Here is a 14,426-nt window from a genome sequence, read left to right as displayed (position 1 = left end):
AAAAACCCCCCCCCCCCCCCCCCCCCCCGGCCATGTAGTTCTGGACTGCGGCCTGCGAAACAGATTCGTTCGTCCATCCAATTGTCCAGCGCCATCCCGCGAATTCGTTCACACACGTGCCCGTCGGCGGCCTGGAAAGTGAAGCAAACCCGTCGCGTGAAATGCCAACGCATCGCGAGCGGTGACCGTGGGCCGCGCGCGTGTGATACCGACGGTCCTCGCTTGGGCACACATGTAGACAGCCAGCCAGGCCGATGCCGACAAAGGGGAGTGAGGGCTGTGGTGATTAAACAGCCCTACGTGAGCGCACCGGACATGACCGAAACACCCCCCTACCGGGATGACCAGCGCTGGCCGTGGCGGCAGGGACAATGAGAGCCCACACCGTCAAGAAAAATACTGGCGGTTGGCGATGCGACGCGCGGGTTTTGCTGGGGCCTGCGAAAGTACCGCGTATGTAACGTATGTGACGCTGGTACCGCGATACGGCAATACGCCTGCGACGAAAAAAACCAAAATGACCGCGTGGTACTCCGTACGGCCATACATACCATACACGCGCCGCTGGCCACTCACAAGCAAGGTTCGACCGGAGCTTCCCAATACACGTAACGGTCGCATCCGCGATTCTCCTCCCCACAGCTTCTGGACGGCGTCGAACAAATAATTTTAAACCCTTGCCGCCGCGACCAGCATTCGAGCTCCGCTAGGGCTTCATGCTCTGCTGCTGGCTGGAGGGCCCTCGTCGTTGCATCCTTTCACTACGCTGTCGCTCTGCTTGCCCTGGTGGCTGGAAGCGCCAGCGTCACAAGCTGTGACCAGACCCAGGCTCCTAGGCAAATCTGCTCGATCGAGAGAGATTATTGACACAAGTCCGCGCCCTCCAATCTGCTGCTTGGTTTCACTTCTCACGAGGAGCAGCTCCCCCATCTCCATGTGACGAGGCAGCTCTCTGTGTGTGAAGCCCGCCCCAGCGCGCGTCCCTCGGCATCGGGCCTAGCTTGATTTTCATGATGATTCTGGCCGGGCCAGAATAAAGACGCCTGGCGTGGCGAACATGGATCGGCCGCCAGTGGAGATCCCATCCGCCCTTGTGTCGGGAAGGGCAAAAAAAAAAGGTGTTTCTCAAGAAGCTGGTTTTAAAACAGAAAAAACCCCCATCCCCAAGATTCGGCCCATGCTATGTCTCCATACCGAGAAATGCATGAGGGAAAAAAAAAAATCTTCTGTTCAGCTGAATACGCCTTACGAAACCAGAAGCGAATTTAATCACTTACTTTGTAATTCGACTTGGCCAATTGAATAATGCGTCCTTCAGAGAATTCGTTTGGATACGAAATATTGGCAAGGAAGGGAGGATATTCGCGGCAGTCGACTTGAGGTGTCATCTGATTCTAAACCGAGTGTTTTTTGTACGTACCCTCTGTCCCTGGCGGGACGAAAGAAGCTTGTCAAGGCTTTTGCCGCTTCCTGCATTGGATTGATTCGGCAGACAGTAGTGGTTTTCGGGAGGATTAGATCTACTAATAATTACGGACGTATCCAACTGGCCACCCATACCACGTAAAAAAGAGATTTCCAAAGCCTCACAATATACAGGCCATTTTTTCTACCCACAGTGGAGCCAGTTCCTAGTGGAGATATGGCGAAGTAAAAAAGGTTTTTTTCGTTTCCATGAAGCCTCAAAGGCCGTCCTTCAAAAAGTTCTTGCTGGCCTTTCGGCACAGGCGAGCCGGGCGAAAGCCCAATTGCCGATACCAGGAAATGAATGAAATCAAAAGACGCTCGGCAGTGATACCCCAGGTGACACTGCGCACCCTGGCTCTCGCAACCCCAGCTTCCCATCAGCGCTGGCCCCAGGCAGGCCCGATCGCGGGCCAGCGTCGTTGGGAGTCATCGTGTCATCAGCCACATGACCCGCCCTGAAACACCGCGCCCAATGAGCGCGCGGCGCTCAATCTTGGCAAATATTTCTCGAACAATGCGCCAAGCCCTTCGCCCGCCTTGCCTGTTTGGTACGACCTCGGCAGGGAAAAGTGTCAAATGCAAAAAAAACGTCGCATGGACGACGGCCCTTCAGGACGAACCCCCTGGGAGGAGGACATGTTTCGGGACGAAGAGAACCCCAAGAAACGCCACCTGCCTCTTGGAGCCGAGAGGCGCAGTGTGATCTACGCTGGTGGTCTTCCTCTCTCTTCCCCCGCAAATCCAGGCATGGGTTGCCACATGGCGAGCTAACTAGCTGCAGCGCTTGGTGTATGTATTGGCACTTAGTGTGTATGTACGCACGAGCAATAAATAATAAATAATCTGTACGGACAAGGAAACGGCATACGTAGGGGTTGCGTCAGAATCGAAATAACAGGACGAAAGACAATGTCTCGTGGTCTGTTTTTGTCTGTTCAGAGTCGCATCGAGCTGCAATTCCACGGGGGTTTTGTGCCAGCCATGTTTCATCTAGAGAGGTCGAGACTTGAGCAAACGATCAACGATAAATCTGGCCTAGAGCTCGAAGTCGCCCTATACCCACTAATCTATCTTCTTTTATGTAGCTGATAACGTTTGAATGGGATTGCAAAGCAATAGTTGAATGACCTGTTCAAACACCAATTCATCAGCCTTCGCCATAAAGCCCACGAGCATAACTTATGTTTTGCTCGTTATTAGAAATAGCACGAAGATCGGCTCTATTTTCTCCATACGTTCCTCGTGTTTTGTTCTACTGGAAGTTGTAGATTTTGGCGACACTGGTCTCAACAGTGCACCGTAGTTGGGGACGCGGGGTCAGCTCGCCCAGAGTCGACGACGTGTGAGCAACGGCGGGCTATCTACTTGACAAACAAGCTGTATTTAACTGAAAGAGTTACAAAAATGGATATTTTGGGAGACGTTGCCCCTGATCCTCGCAGACGAAGCAGAGAAACCGCTCAGCTCCATTCCCGCTTAGGCAGGGATAGGTCATTCTTTGCTCATCCAGACGGCATCTCCTTCACTGTTCCTATCAGACCTGTCAGACCTGACTTACTACCACATTCACTTAAGCAGCTCTTAGCTGTAGATATTGTTGTTCCCGATTTCTACCCAGCTGTTCCATGCCGGCTCAACATTTGGGGGGTTGAAGACGAGAGCGCTCGTTTCGTGGAAATTTCCTTCGATAGACATGTGCAGGATAATCCAGAAATGAGCCTGACTGCTCATATCAACTACCTCTCGGCAATGATCCATACCATGATCTTTCCGCCACCGGATGAGGGTGTTTTGACCCCACCAGCGGCACCTATACAAGAAGAAGCCGCGTTTGATATCCCCATAGATCCAGAACAGCCACAGAATATAGAGGACCGACCTCATATTCAGATGATCCCAAGGCCTCCAGAATGGGCTGCTGCCGAAGATGACTATTCTGGTGATGAAAGTGACTATTCAGAAGACTCTGCCTCTGATGCCGACAATTCTGATAGTGAGGATGTCGGAAAAGGGGCAGAAGCTACTGAAGTACGGAATACCAGAACCAGTCGTGAAGTTCTCTTATCATTTCCATCCCTAGGAATGCGCGGTATTGAACTTCTAGAAATCAAACGCTTGTCACTTACCTTAAAATGTGATCGCTGTAAAGACGTGTTTGACCCTCAAAGTCTGAAAGTTGGTGAAGATGGCGTGAGTATACCTCCTGAACGAACTGAGATATGCAAAAAGTGCTCGAGCTATATGAATATTGGTATGTATCGCTCCATTGTAGATATAATAGTTCATCGAGCTAGGTGGGCCAGTTGACGAGCACGTTTGATAACCTGCTGATTTCAGGATTTCGACGGGAATTCATGCATTCAAACTCGACTCGTGGAGGCGTGTTGCGTCTAGAGGGCTGCACTGCAGTCGATTTACTCCCAAGGTCAGTTGCGTTCTATAATGTTTAGGCAGAATGCCACAGCACATTTTACCATATCGCCCTATGTTCAACTAAATCTTGCCGATATATAGTCATTTCTACCCAACATGTTCTGAATGTTCATTCACGTACCCATCTCCAGGGATAATAGCCGTTCGTGGAGATATCCGTACTGTTGTCTGTCGTGGTTGCCACAATCATATGGGTAAGGGACAAATACAATTTCTTAAGTTCGCTATAACAATGGCTGACATATTTTCAAGACTTCAAAATTCCAGAATTGAAGTTCTTGATGGTAGCTGCAGCGGATGGTATGATCACCAACCTTTCCCTTATAGCGTCACACGTTTCGATCTAATAACTTATTCGACTAGAATCAACCCCACACCCGTTGCGTGCCATAAAGAAGGTATATTTTGTCACCTGATATCTCTTTGCTTTCTTGAAAAACTTTTAACATGTGATTCAATGTAGCACAAAGAGTCTCTTGGTCTTGTTGCTGGCAAAGAGCTGCCTCGACGTGGACGCTGTTTACACTACCGCAAAAGTTATCGATGGTTCAGGTATGTCAGATCCCGATATGTTCATATTATCTCAATTGCCGCTCTATTATAATGAGACTGGGATCATTTATGGCCTGCTTTTACCATTTTACTGTGCCCAGATCTAACTCCCATTATAGGTTTAGCTGCTGTCTTAAAGTATTTCCCTGCGATAAGTCAGTAAAGACCCCTCTTTTTTAATTTAAACCAGATGCTCATTATGGATCAGATGTCACGATGCCGTGTCAGATCACCCTAACGAACATGCAAATCGTATGATTTGGTTAGCTCTCCATTTTGCCTCTGTTTTGGTGCATATTTTTGATGCGTACTTTTTACAACAGTGGATTTTGTTCTCGTGAACAGATATACTATCCAGAAACTTGTTCTACGTGCCACTCAAATCTTGTGGGTAAACGTGGTGGTGGCTTTTGGGAAGGTGGAAAGGGAACCAGAGATAAAAAACTGATGAGCCGGAAAGGTAAAGATTCTAATAAACAATCCCTTGTCTCTTTGGGCTGGAAAGTGAAGGCAGCCCATTGACTGACCCCCGCCTCATTACAGAACCTAGGAAATATAAACGGCGTGGCGCGGATACTCCAGCTTCATCAAGTCATAAGTGATGGTGGAAATTTATGAATTTGTCAAATCAGGTACTGCCTCCCTCTATCCCTACCCCATTAGATTATCGGAAATGCTGATGAAACACGAAAGAAACTAGACAAAGACAGTTAGCTTTATTCGCTGACAATAGCTAGCTAGTCGTGTTATAAATGGAACTGATATCTAGAGCACCTCGTCCTCGCGTGAGTGACACGTGATACCCGTATATATATCGTGCGTAACTTTCTTCCAGAATTTTCAACATACTGATGCTCAAAATTGCCTTCGAATAGGTCATAGTTGGGTCGTGCTGCGCTGCCTCCTATCAGGTGATCAAAACCAAGCCCGTTGTCTGCTGGATAGGGTCCTGTTAGCGACAGCTACTCATAATCCGTCACACTCAGCCCTAGGATGTTCCGCTTCCGATCAACGTCGACCAAAATTCCAAACCGCCACAGACATTGTCCTGGTTTCCAACCGCCCCATACCGTTGAAAATTTGCAGTTCGTCGATTACTACGACATAAATGAATTATCTCAAGCACGCGTTTATTCTTAAGAGATCGCAATTTCACCATGTTATTGCTCCATTATTACTATCGGGGGTGGCAATCGGCCACGGACGGTATGCTCCGGAAGGTACCAATACATAATCAAGGAATTTCAACGATTTTTTGCCACCTTTAGCAGCTTAAAACCCCTATGCTATACTTTCTTTCGAGGCCGACGCATATCCTACTGCACAGTCGACAAGATATCGTGTGCTCTGTTTAATTATGTCTGAAAAGTCATGGGACTTCAACCCAGCTGCTTTAAAAGCCAAGTATGCCGCCGAACGAACCAAGCGTATTCGCAAAGAAGGAGTTCACCAATATCAGACTGCCGAAGGAACATTACGCCACTTCACGGATGACCCCTATGTTGAGCCTGGGTTTCACCGCCCACCGGTCACCGAAGATGTCAACGTACTCATTATAGGTGGTGGATTTGCCGGACAGTTGGCCGCTGTGCGACTGCTCGAGCGCGGAGTAAAGGATTTTCGTATAGTAGAAAAGGCGGGGGATTTCGGCGGCACTTGGTATTGGAATCGGTATCCTGGAGTATCGTGTAATATTGAATCCTTTGTTTATTTGCCATTACTGGAGGAGATGGAATATATGCCGTCGAAAAACTACATTGATGGTCAAGAAATTTTCAAATATACTCGCATGATTGGCTGTCGGTATGGTTTGTACGAGAAGACTTTGTTCCAAACGGTGGTAACACAACTGTTCTGGAACAAATCTAAATCAACATGGATAGCAAATACAACCCGTCGGGATATTATCAGGGCCACTTTTATCGTGATGGCGAGTGGAATTCTGAGCAAAGCCAAGCTTCCTGGAGTCCCGGGTATAGAGAAGTTCAAAGGGCGGAGCTTTCACACATCCCGATGGGATTATCAGTTTACAGGCGGTGATCACAATGGTGGACTCAAGAACCTAGCCAGCAAGCGTGTAGGATTGATTGGAACTGGTGCGTCATCTGTGCAAGTTGTTCCCCACCTGGCACACTCGGCCGCGCATTTGTACGTCTTTCAGAGAACCCCTGTGGGACCCGTCGAGGCACTAGATTATCCGGCTAAATTAACAAGGGAAATCAAGCTCCCGCCAGGATGGCAAAAGAAAAGAAGAGAGCAATATAACCTGATGATCGAGGGGATCAGAAAAGATATCATGTTTGATAACGATATTGCTGGGGATATCTTCTACAACCTTTCCAGGTATCGGATAGCTCGTATGCTCAACACAAATGATGACGACATGATATCCGCAGAGCGCAGACTAATTGACTTTATGAGAATGGAAAAACTTCGAAAACGGATCAGTGCTATTGTTAAGGACCCTGTGATTGCTGAAAAACTGAAGCCATGGTACGGTCAAATGTGTAAAAGGTCGTGCTTCGATAAGGGCTATCTTCCCTCCTTCAACCGGCCGAACGTGACTTTGGTGGACACCAACGGTAACGGCGTGCAGAAAATTACCAAAGACGGAGTCATCGCCAACGGAGAGAAATATGTACTAGACTGTATTATCTATGCAACTGGGTTTGAGGTTGGAACCGATTTCTCGCGCCGTTTGGGCGCCGTCATAGTTGGTGAAAAGGGAGAGACCTTATCCGATCACTGGAAAAATGGCGTTAGAACGTATCACGGCATGTATACCCGGGGATTTCCTAACTGCTTCATTATGAACATGATGCAGTTCGCATATTCCCCAAACTTCAGCGTCATGATCGAGGAACAATCAATACATATTGCCCATATTGTTTCTGAGGCATCAAAACAAGGAATTTGCACGGTGCAGCCCACAGAAAAGGCGGAAGAAGAGTGGGTTGAGTCAGTGGTTCAATATGCCGCAAGAATACAGAGTACTGAATGTACACCAGCTTATGCGAATTTTGAAGGGGCAACAGACAGGGTAACGTTGCAGCAAGGTGCTTATAGCCATTCAATAAGCACATTTACCAAGATGCTTGAAGAATGGCGCGCAGATGGAAGATTTCAGGGACTAGAATGTGGATTTAAAAAGACTCGTCCTGGACTATAGAACTGTGAGACGGCAGTATGCTGAATTCATTCAATATATTTTTGATTTATCATCTTAAATAATTGACTAAAATCGATATCTGTAAGTTACAGTAATACCTTAATTTATCTTTAAGCATGGAAAAGTATCATGTATCGACATAATTCATACTTTAAAAGCGATGATTACTAGGCCCGAACTTTCCACCGTGCTTAGAACTTCTTATGTCTCAAGGATGCGCCTCATACGCTCTAGGTCAAACCACTCGACATTCTCGATGCTTTTGATAATCAATAGTGCTGAGGTCTGCACCGAAGGTGGTGATTGCTTGGACATTTGATTTGAGAAAACGTATCTGTCGGCATCAGAATGGGGGCTTATGGTCCCTATCACCCGGCATATTTTTCGCTCATATCCCTGGAAACTCCATTCCCTCCCTCCAGCCCCTAGAAACTCCTGGCCACATTGTTCAAAAACAGCGTTTCCAGCCCAGCCTTCCCATACCCCTGACAGGTAGGGAGTATGTAAGGGAGAAAATAAATCTGCGAAGCAGAAATACTGGCGGTCACGGAGCCGATAAGATCCTTGAACAAAAGCATAGAGTTCGATTAATTTAACCGTTGATTTGACGAGATTAGTCTCTTTCTGTGAATCTCGAAGCCCCATTTGCGATACTTCATCAACACAGAAATGTGTTTGAACTGTTGTAGCCCCTAAACTCAGCCCTGGCACTGGAAGCTTGGTAAAGGTATGGCGTGGCGTGTGTACATGAGCCTTTCAGAGTCATAAGCACTTGATCTTTTTCTAGAAAAAAAAATATATATACCATTACCTTGAACTTTCTGAACGTGTACTCTGGGGCTTCACTGGCTGACACAAAGTTCATACCGTCAGACGGGTTCGAGAATTGTGGACTTTTGGGAGAAAATTTGGGAGACGTAAGCGTTGTATATTCTTGTGTTGGCGCTTGCAGAGAAGAAATGAAAGAGTCGTCGCTCATTAATTGATCCTTAATGTTGTTAGCTAAATTCATATATGTTATAACGATAGTGAGTTCTAACCATATTTTCAGGGGTTGGGAGTTCGCTCATGATAGGAACTATATGAGAGCTTGTATTTAAGTTATTGAACTGACTACTTTCGTCAACGATGGCAGCGAAATCTGCATCGCTGATATCCTCATAAAATTCATCATCTTGCGTAGTTGGAAAATCAGTATAACCAGTCGAATTTGGTAGAATTTCTCCACTAGAGTCAATTCTGGTACTTTGAGATGAGAAATTAGGTGTTACGTAGCCAGGTCCCGAAAAATCAACGTGTGAATGAACCGGCTCCTCTTCGACAAACTCCTGTGAAAAAATAGCTGTTTGTTCAAGATCAGGCACGCTAGATGTAGTGTGATTTTCAACGTCGGCAGGCTGGAAATCATTATCAATAATATATTCAGAAGGTTGATCGATCACTTCAGTATGCCTGATTGCGGGTTGGGTATAACAGCTCTGATTTGGAACGGAGTATTTATTAGTGCTGGAATTAGTAGGCTGAGAGACATCGGCATCTATATGATGGTTTCCATTGTAGGCAAAAGACTGGATTTTGGCCAGACTAGAAAGCATATGCTCCTCTGGTTGTTGTATAATAGAATGCTGTTGGGTGTACCGCTTGACATCTGCATTCTGGGAGTCTTGATATTGCCGTTTGCTGACTCTGTATGGAATTTGTTGAAGGCCGGCGGCAGATAGGCTAGTGAAAGCCTTACGGATGGCCATTGTTAGTAATTCGAGAAGATTCTGGGAGCCAGGTACTTCATGTGTGCCTGAACAGCCTCCTTTGCATGGGGTGAAGTAAAGTATTAGTCACATGACACGAGTATGAAGCCCATATTGGAAATGGATGTGTAATATGACCGGTATGATAGCATGATGCTTCAAAACATACCAATGTCCCCTCCATTACGCCTGGCGTGGAAGTAAACCACTTCGACCAGTACCTTACACATCATTGTAGGGTCTACTTTGAATGCATTGATTCAGGTGGTTAAATATGAGGAGGTAATATGGGCCGACGTAGTGAACGTGACAGTCACCTCATACTTGCTCATATCGGGTATTCAGACACAGTAACAAAGGAAGATATGGCCACGTTTCAGAGACTCTGGGAATAATCGAGGGAATGTCCGAGGGTCCCCATTTGGATGATACATGTGTGCCATAGCACAGAGCATGTTCGTGAAGGGAAGAGAACCAAAGGGCAGTTTGTTCTCTATAGGAAGTACAAAGACACCAAAACAATGCTTTACAACGAGTATTAACCCGTCTACAGAGCAGCTGAGGCCAAACCCGGATTGAAGACTCAAATTCGATCTGGCAAACCCTAGGCGAATCAAACCCAGCCAGATCCGACCGATTCTATTCAAGAACAGCCGGGATCGAATTCGTCTAGCCCGGTCCAAATCCGGATTGACCTGGGTTTGGACATCTTTCAAAAGATTATTGATGGCCAGATATAAAGTAGGTTGTGAGAAAGTATATGAAGATGTAACTAGGAATTTTGAAACTAAGATAAGGCAAACATCAGTACATATAATAAAGAATTCATACTCAAACACGAGCAGTTTGTCTGGTTGTGCTTGGAGTTCTTGCATTCGAAAAGCAGCTAGTTTCATAACTAACTACGAAAAATGCTTAGTCAGCTTAAAGGTCAGCTTCACAACAGCTCACGCTTATCGTCTTCTACGTAAACAATCAGTTTAAGGAATAATGTCTTATAGCGTGGAGTCCAAGAAGCGGAAGTTCCACAGGGCTTTAGAGTCATTGTCCAGCAATGGTTCGCAAAAGCGCTCGCTGAACCCTCATCCGAGAGATCCTCATATGTCTACTCCGAAAGCCATCGACCCAACCATAAAACGCGTTCGACTAACGCCAGGTTCAGAAGTTGATGACACCATAACGCCCGTATCTACATCTCCCTTGGCCAACCACTCTCCTGCTCCGTCCTTGCGCCCCAATTTTGTACCCTGGGATCGTGATCGATTCTTGGAGAGACTAGAAACGTTCCGCAAAGTCGACAGATGGTCTCCAAAGCCAGATGCCGTCAACGAAGTACAATGGGCAAAACGAGGTTGGTCGTGTGTGGGTGTGATGAGGGTGGAGTGTGTCGGGGGGTGCGGTCTTTCTCTTGTCGTGAAGCTGCCCGATGACATGGACGATCTGGAAGATTATGATAGCGAGAAAGTGGAGGAGCGGAGACAAGTCCGTACGTATACAATATTGTTCTTGAAATCCAGGTACATGAACTAACTGTCATATTTCAAATAGAAGCTGCGCTAGTCGACAAATATGCTGGTCTGATTGTTGACGGTCACGGCGAGAAGTGCCCGTGGCGTAAAACTGGATGTGATGGTAAAGGCGCCCAATCTACTCCGGCAAGCTGCCCCTTAAGTATTCTAACATACTTATAGAAACTATTCATCGATTGCTTATGGCGAAACCGGATAAAGCCCTATCAGGGTTAAGAGAACGTTACCTAAATCTCGCTTCCTTAGGAGAAAAAATCCCCCCTTTAGAGTGCATTGCCGTTCCAGAAGGTGTAGATATCTGCGCTACTTCAGAAATGATATCATCAAAAATGCTCTCCTCAACTCAATCCGAGTCTGAATGTGTGACCGTGGCAGAAAATCCAACAACTATGCAAAATGGGACAAAAAATGGGACAAACGAGGCAGCACAGGACTCGGTCAATTTATCAGCCCTTGCACTGGCACTTTTCGGTTGGGATTTATCTGGAAATAAGAGTGCTGGAGTTGCAAGCTGTAAGGCTTGCTTTCGAAGACTCGGATTATGGATGTACATGCCTAAGGATGACGGGTCATCATCTATATATCCAAATCTTGACGTCGTCGGCGAACACCTTGACTATTGTCCATGGATTAATGCTAAAACACAAAGCGGATCAGGGAAAGCCAGGGATAAAGACGCTTTTCAGGGTGCAGAGCTTTCTGGTTGGCAAATCTTAAGGAGGGTGATTATAAACATGCATCGTCGGCAAAATCTATCTATAGCATCAGAGACCCAGGCACCTGAATGCCAGGACGGTACGACAAGCCCCAATGAGATGGACCCTGAAGCAAAGAAAGCGAAGGATCGAGAATGGTGGAGCAAGCTAAGAAGGGTAAGACAGGCTTTCAAGGGACAGAGGAAGAGTAGAGGGTGATTGTATGCTGTTGGTGAACTTTGATCTTTTTTAGCTTGCATTTTGATTTGAAACTCCGAGCATCATGATCATGACTATTATGAGCATTATCAAGAGATACCCATTTACAACATAATTAAGCGAGTTTACCTACAGAATATACTATTATTTGTCCGTCTAAAACATGAGTACGTATGTAGAGTGAACTTTTCCTGCGCCAAACACGGTTTCTCATAGACGAAGTGCCCCGGTGTACGCTTCTTTTTCTTATCAACAGTGCGGTGATAAAAAATCGAACAGTTCAAATCACTTGTCCGGAGGTCCGAAGTTATGTGGCCAATAGTGTGGGACCTTTGGGCGGTGGGTTATCATTAACTAACTACCTGGAAATCAAATTGTCAAATCTTAAACCACCGAAGGCCATTTCTTCGCTTCCTTGAGTCTAGGGTGTATATCGTGCGCGCTCCTTGGGTAAAAGGCTTACGACTGATTGATTTTCCAAATTACTGTGTTGGAAGACAGCAAATCCAATTATAAGGTCCATAATAAGGGAAACACTCCTTTATTGACAAAACTATTAGAGATGAAGCGATGGCTTGGTTCTATTCAAAATCGCAATAATCCCATGCTTGTCAGGGGGAAAAGTTGAGTCAGGGGCTAGCTGGTGCTACTGTGTTACTAAGCACCGCTTACTCATAGGATGTGATTATGTAAGAACCCGCTTGGGGCCTTACTCGGAAACTGACTGTCGGAACTCTGAAGTCAGAACACTCTTGTTCTCTACAAACATGGATTCCAATGAGGCTGCCGTGCCGGAGGCACCTTCTCAAACAGCTAAAAGTGAAAACTCAAAAATAAACACTGACCGTACTACTGATGCGCAGAGCAACAAGCGAAAACTACCAGTGGCAGATGCACCTACGGAGAACCCGACCTTCGATAAAGATCAGCCTCGTGTGAAGCGCAAGAGGATCCAGGAGCGGCTTCATAAACATCGGAAACGCGGGAAGACCCCTCCCGCTGCTTATTCTCGCCGCGACGACTTCTCTTCTCAAGCTCAACAACATGAAGCGTTACCTAAGTCACCTTCACCTTTACGACGGTCGGCGTCCCCAGACGCTCCCGTACGTCAACGCAAACGCCCAGGAGGCGGAGCACGTGTAAATGCTGCTAACCTTGAGGCACTAAAGCGAAGACAGGAAGAGAGGGAACGTCAACGGCAGGAAGAGGCACAAAAGGAGCTGCGTGGTCGCGGTGTGCACGATGTTGTAAGACAGCATTATAATGCCGTGCCGCAAAGAGGTCGAGAGTGGCGCAAGACGGATAGCAAGATCAAAGGGCTTCGAAGTTTTAATAATTGGATTAAGAGTACGATAATTCAGAAATTCTCACCCGATGAAGACTTTCTAGTCAGGAACAACGACAATACCTGGGCTGGTGGATCCTCAGCGGCAGTTGATGGAGAGAAAAGATTGGTTGTGCTGGATGTGGGATGTGGTAAAGGTGGTGATTTGGGAAAGTGGCAACAGGCGCCGCAGCCCGTGGAGCTCTATGTTGGCTTGGATCCCGCTGAAGTGTCGATAGAGCAAGCCCGGGAGCGATACTACGGGATGAAGCACGACAAAAAAAGGCGCAGGGGAAACGCACTATTTCAGGCTGAATTTCATGCAAAAGACTGCTTTGGTGAATCTCTTGGCGACTTGTCTATTATTCAACGTGTCGGGATTGATAGTAACATCGGGCCAAACGGATCTCTCATGAGTTCCCGCTGGGGAGGCGGGGGGTTTGACATTGTGGCGTCAATGTTCACTATGCATTACGCGTTCGAAAGCGAAGAGAAAGCGAGGCAGATGCTTCAGAACGTTGCTGGCTCCCTTAAGAAAGGCGGAAGGTTTCTTGGTGTTGGCCCAAATTCTGACGTTCTTAGCGCTAAGGTGTCTGAATTGAACAAGGGTCGCAAAGAGAAATCAGATGTTAGTGCTCCGGAGCAGGGGGAAGTTGAGGAAGGACTGGAGTGGGGAAACAGCATCTATCGGGTCCGGTTTCCGGGTGAGACACCAGAAGACGGTGTGTTCAGACCCGCTTTTGGGTGGAAATATAGCTATTTTATGGAGGAGGCGGTGGAAGAGATCCCAGAATATGTTGTTCCATGGGAAGCATTCCGAGCGTAAGTTTTAATCCTTTACATTTCAACGTGGACTACTCTCCTGACGTGTGCCTACTCTTCTCAGACTAACGCAAGACTACAATTTGGAGCTGCAATATCGGAAACCATTTCTTGACATTTGGCGAGAGGAGAAGGATGATCCCATTCTTGGTCCCCTGAGTGAACGAATGGGAGTTCGCTCGCGGGATGGGACACTATTGGTCAACGAAGAAGAGTTCGAAGCTGCAAGTACGTACACCTTTTTTGTTTTATACCGCTTGTCGAATGCCTATTCGAGCGCCTCCGACGGCTAACTTTATATTGTTAGGCCTATATCATGCTTTTTGTTTCTATAAAGTTTAAGCAGTGCGCATATTATGCACGACATACCTTACTGCCCCGTATTTGCGTTGCTTACTTCTCGTATAGTATTGGGAAATTATTCCTTGGCTATTTCCCCTTAATAGAAGGAGACAGCTTTCCCCGCCC

At 46.7% G+C, this 14,426-nt stretch overlaps 5 protein-coding genes across 5 annotated transcripts; 4 read left to right on the top strand and 1 right to left on the bottom strand.

The window, feature by feature from the left end:
• Nucleotides 1-2,871: 2,871 nt before the first annotated feature.
• LOZ57_005680 (uncharacterized protein) lies at nt 2,872-4,793 on the top strand (the record flags this gene model as incomplete). Its single annotated transcript, XM_049254707.1, has 6 exons — nt 2,872-3,718; nt 4,153-4,200; nt 4,264-4,298; nt 4,364-4,452; nt 4,572-4,607; nt 4,661-4,793. The coding sequence occupies 6 exons, from the start codon at nt 2,872-2,874 to the stop codon at nt 4,791-4,793; spliced, it is 1,188 nt and encodes a 395-aa protein (XP_049106390.1).
• A 1,016-nt stretch (nt 4,794-5,809) lies between these two features.
• LOZ57_005679 (uncharacterized protein) lies at nt 5,810-7,621 on the top strand (the record flags this gene model as incomplete). The annotated part of the gene is made up of 1 exon (XM_049254706.1): nt 5,810-7,621. One exon carries the CDS (start codon nt 5,810-5,812, stop codon nt 7,619-7,621), a length of 1,812 nt encoding a protein of 603 aa, XP_049106389.1.
• Nucleotides 7,622-7,822: 201 nt separating this feature from the next.
• Nucleotides 7,823-9,369, bottom strand: LOZ57_005678 (uncharacterized protein; the record flags this gene model as incomplete). Its single annotated transcript, XM_049254705.1, has 3 exons — nt 7,823-8,374; nt 8,433-8,609; nt 8,662-9,369. The coding sequence occupies 3 exons, from the start codon at nt 9,367-9,369 to the stop codon at nt 7,823-7,825; spliced, it is 1,437 nt and encodes a 478-aa protein (XP_049106388.1).
• A 990-nt stretch (nt 9,370-10,359) lies between these two features.
• LOZ57_005677 (uncharacterized protein) lies at nt 10,360-11,812 on the top strand (the record flags this gene model as incomplete). The annotated part of the gene is made up of 3 exons (XM_049254704.1): nt 10,360-10,855; nt 10,918-11,001; nt 11,061-11,812. The coding sequence occupies 3 exons, from the start codon at nt 10,360-10,362 to the stop codon at nt 11,810-11,812; spliced, it is 1,332 nt and encodes a 443-aa protein (XP_049106387.1).
• A 767-nt stretch (nt 11,813-12,579) lies between these two features.
• On the top strand, nt 12,580-14,251 carry ABD1 (mRNA cap guanine-N7 methyltransferase; the record flags this gene model as incomplete). Its single annotated transcript, XM_049254703.1, has 2 exons — nt 12,580-13,958; nt 14,023-14,251. 2 exons carry the CDS (start codon nt 12,580-12,582, stop codon nt 14,249-14,251), a joined length of 1,608 nt encoding a protein of 535 aa, XP_049106386.1.
• Between the last annotated feature and the right edge of the window lie 175 nt (nt 14,252-14,426).

This window comes from Ophidiomyces ophidiicola (genome assembly GCF_022830035.1).
Source record: "Ophidiomyces ophidiicola strain CBS 122913 chromosome Unknown scaffold_30, whole genome shotgun sequence".
Lineage (NCBI taxonomy): Eukaryota > Fungi > Ascomycota > Eurotiomycetes > Onygenales > Onygenaceae > Ophidiomyces > Ophidiomyces ophidiicola.
Note: the sequence above shows the minus strand (reverse complement) of the source record. Positions and strands in the feature narration are given on the sequence as shown.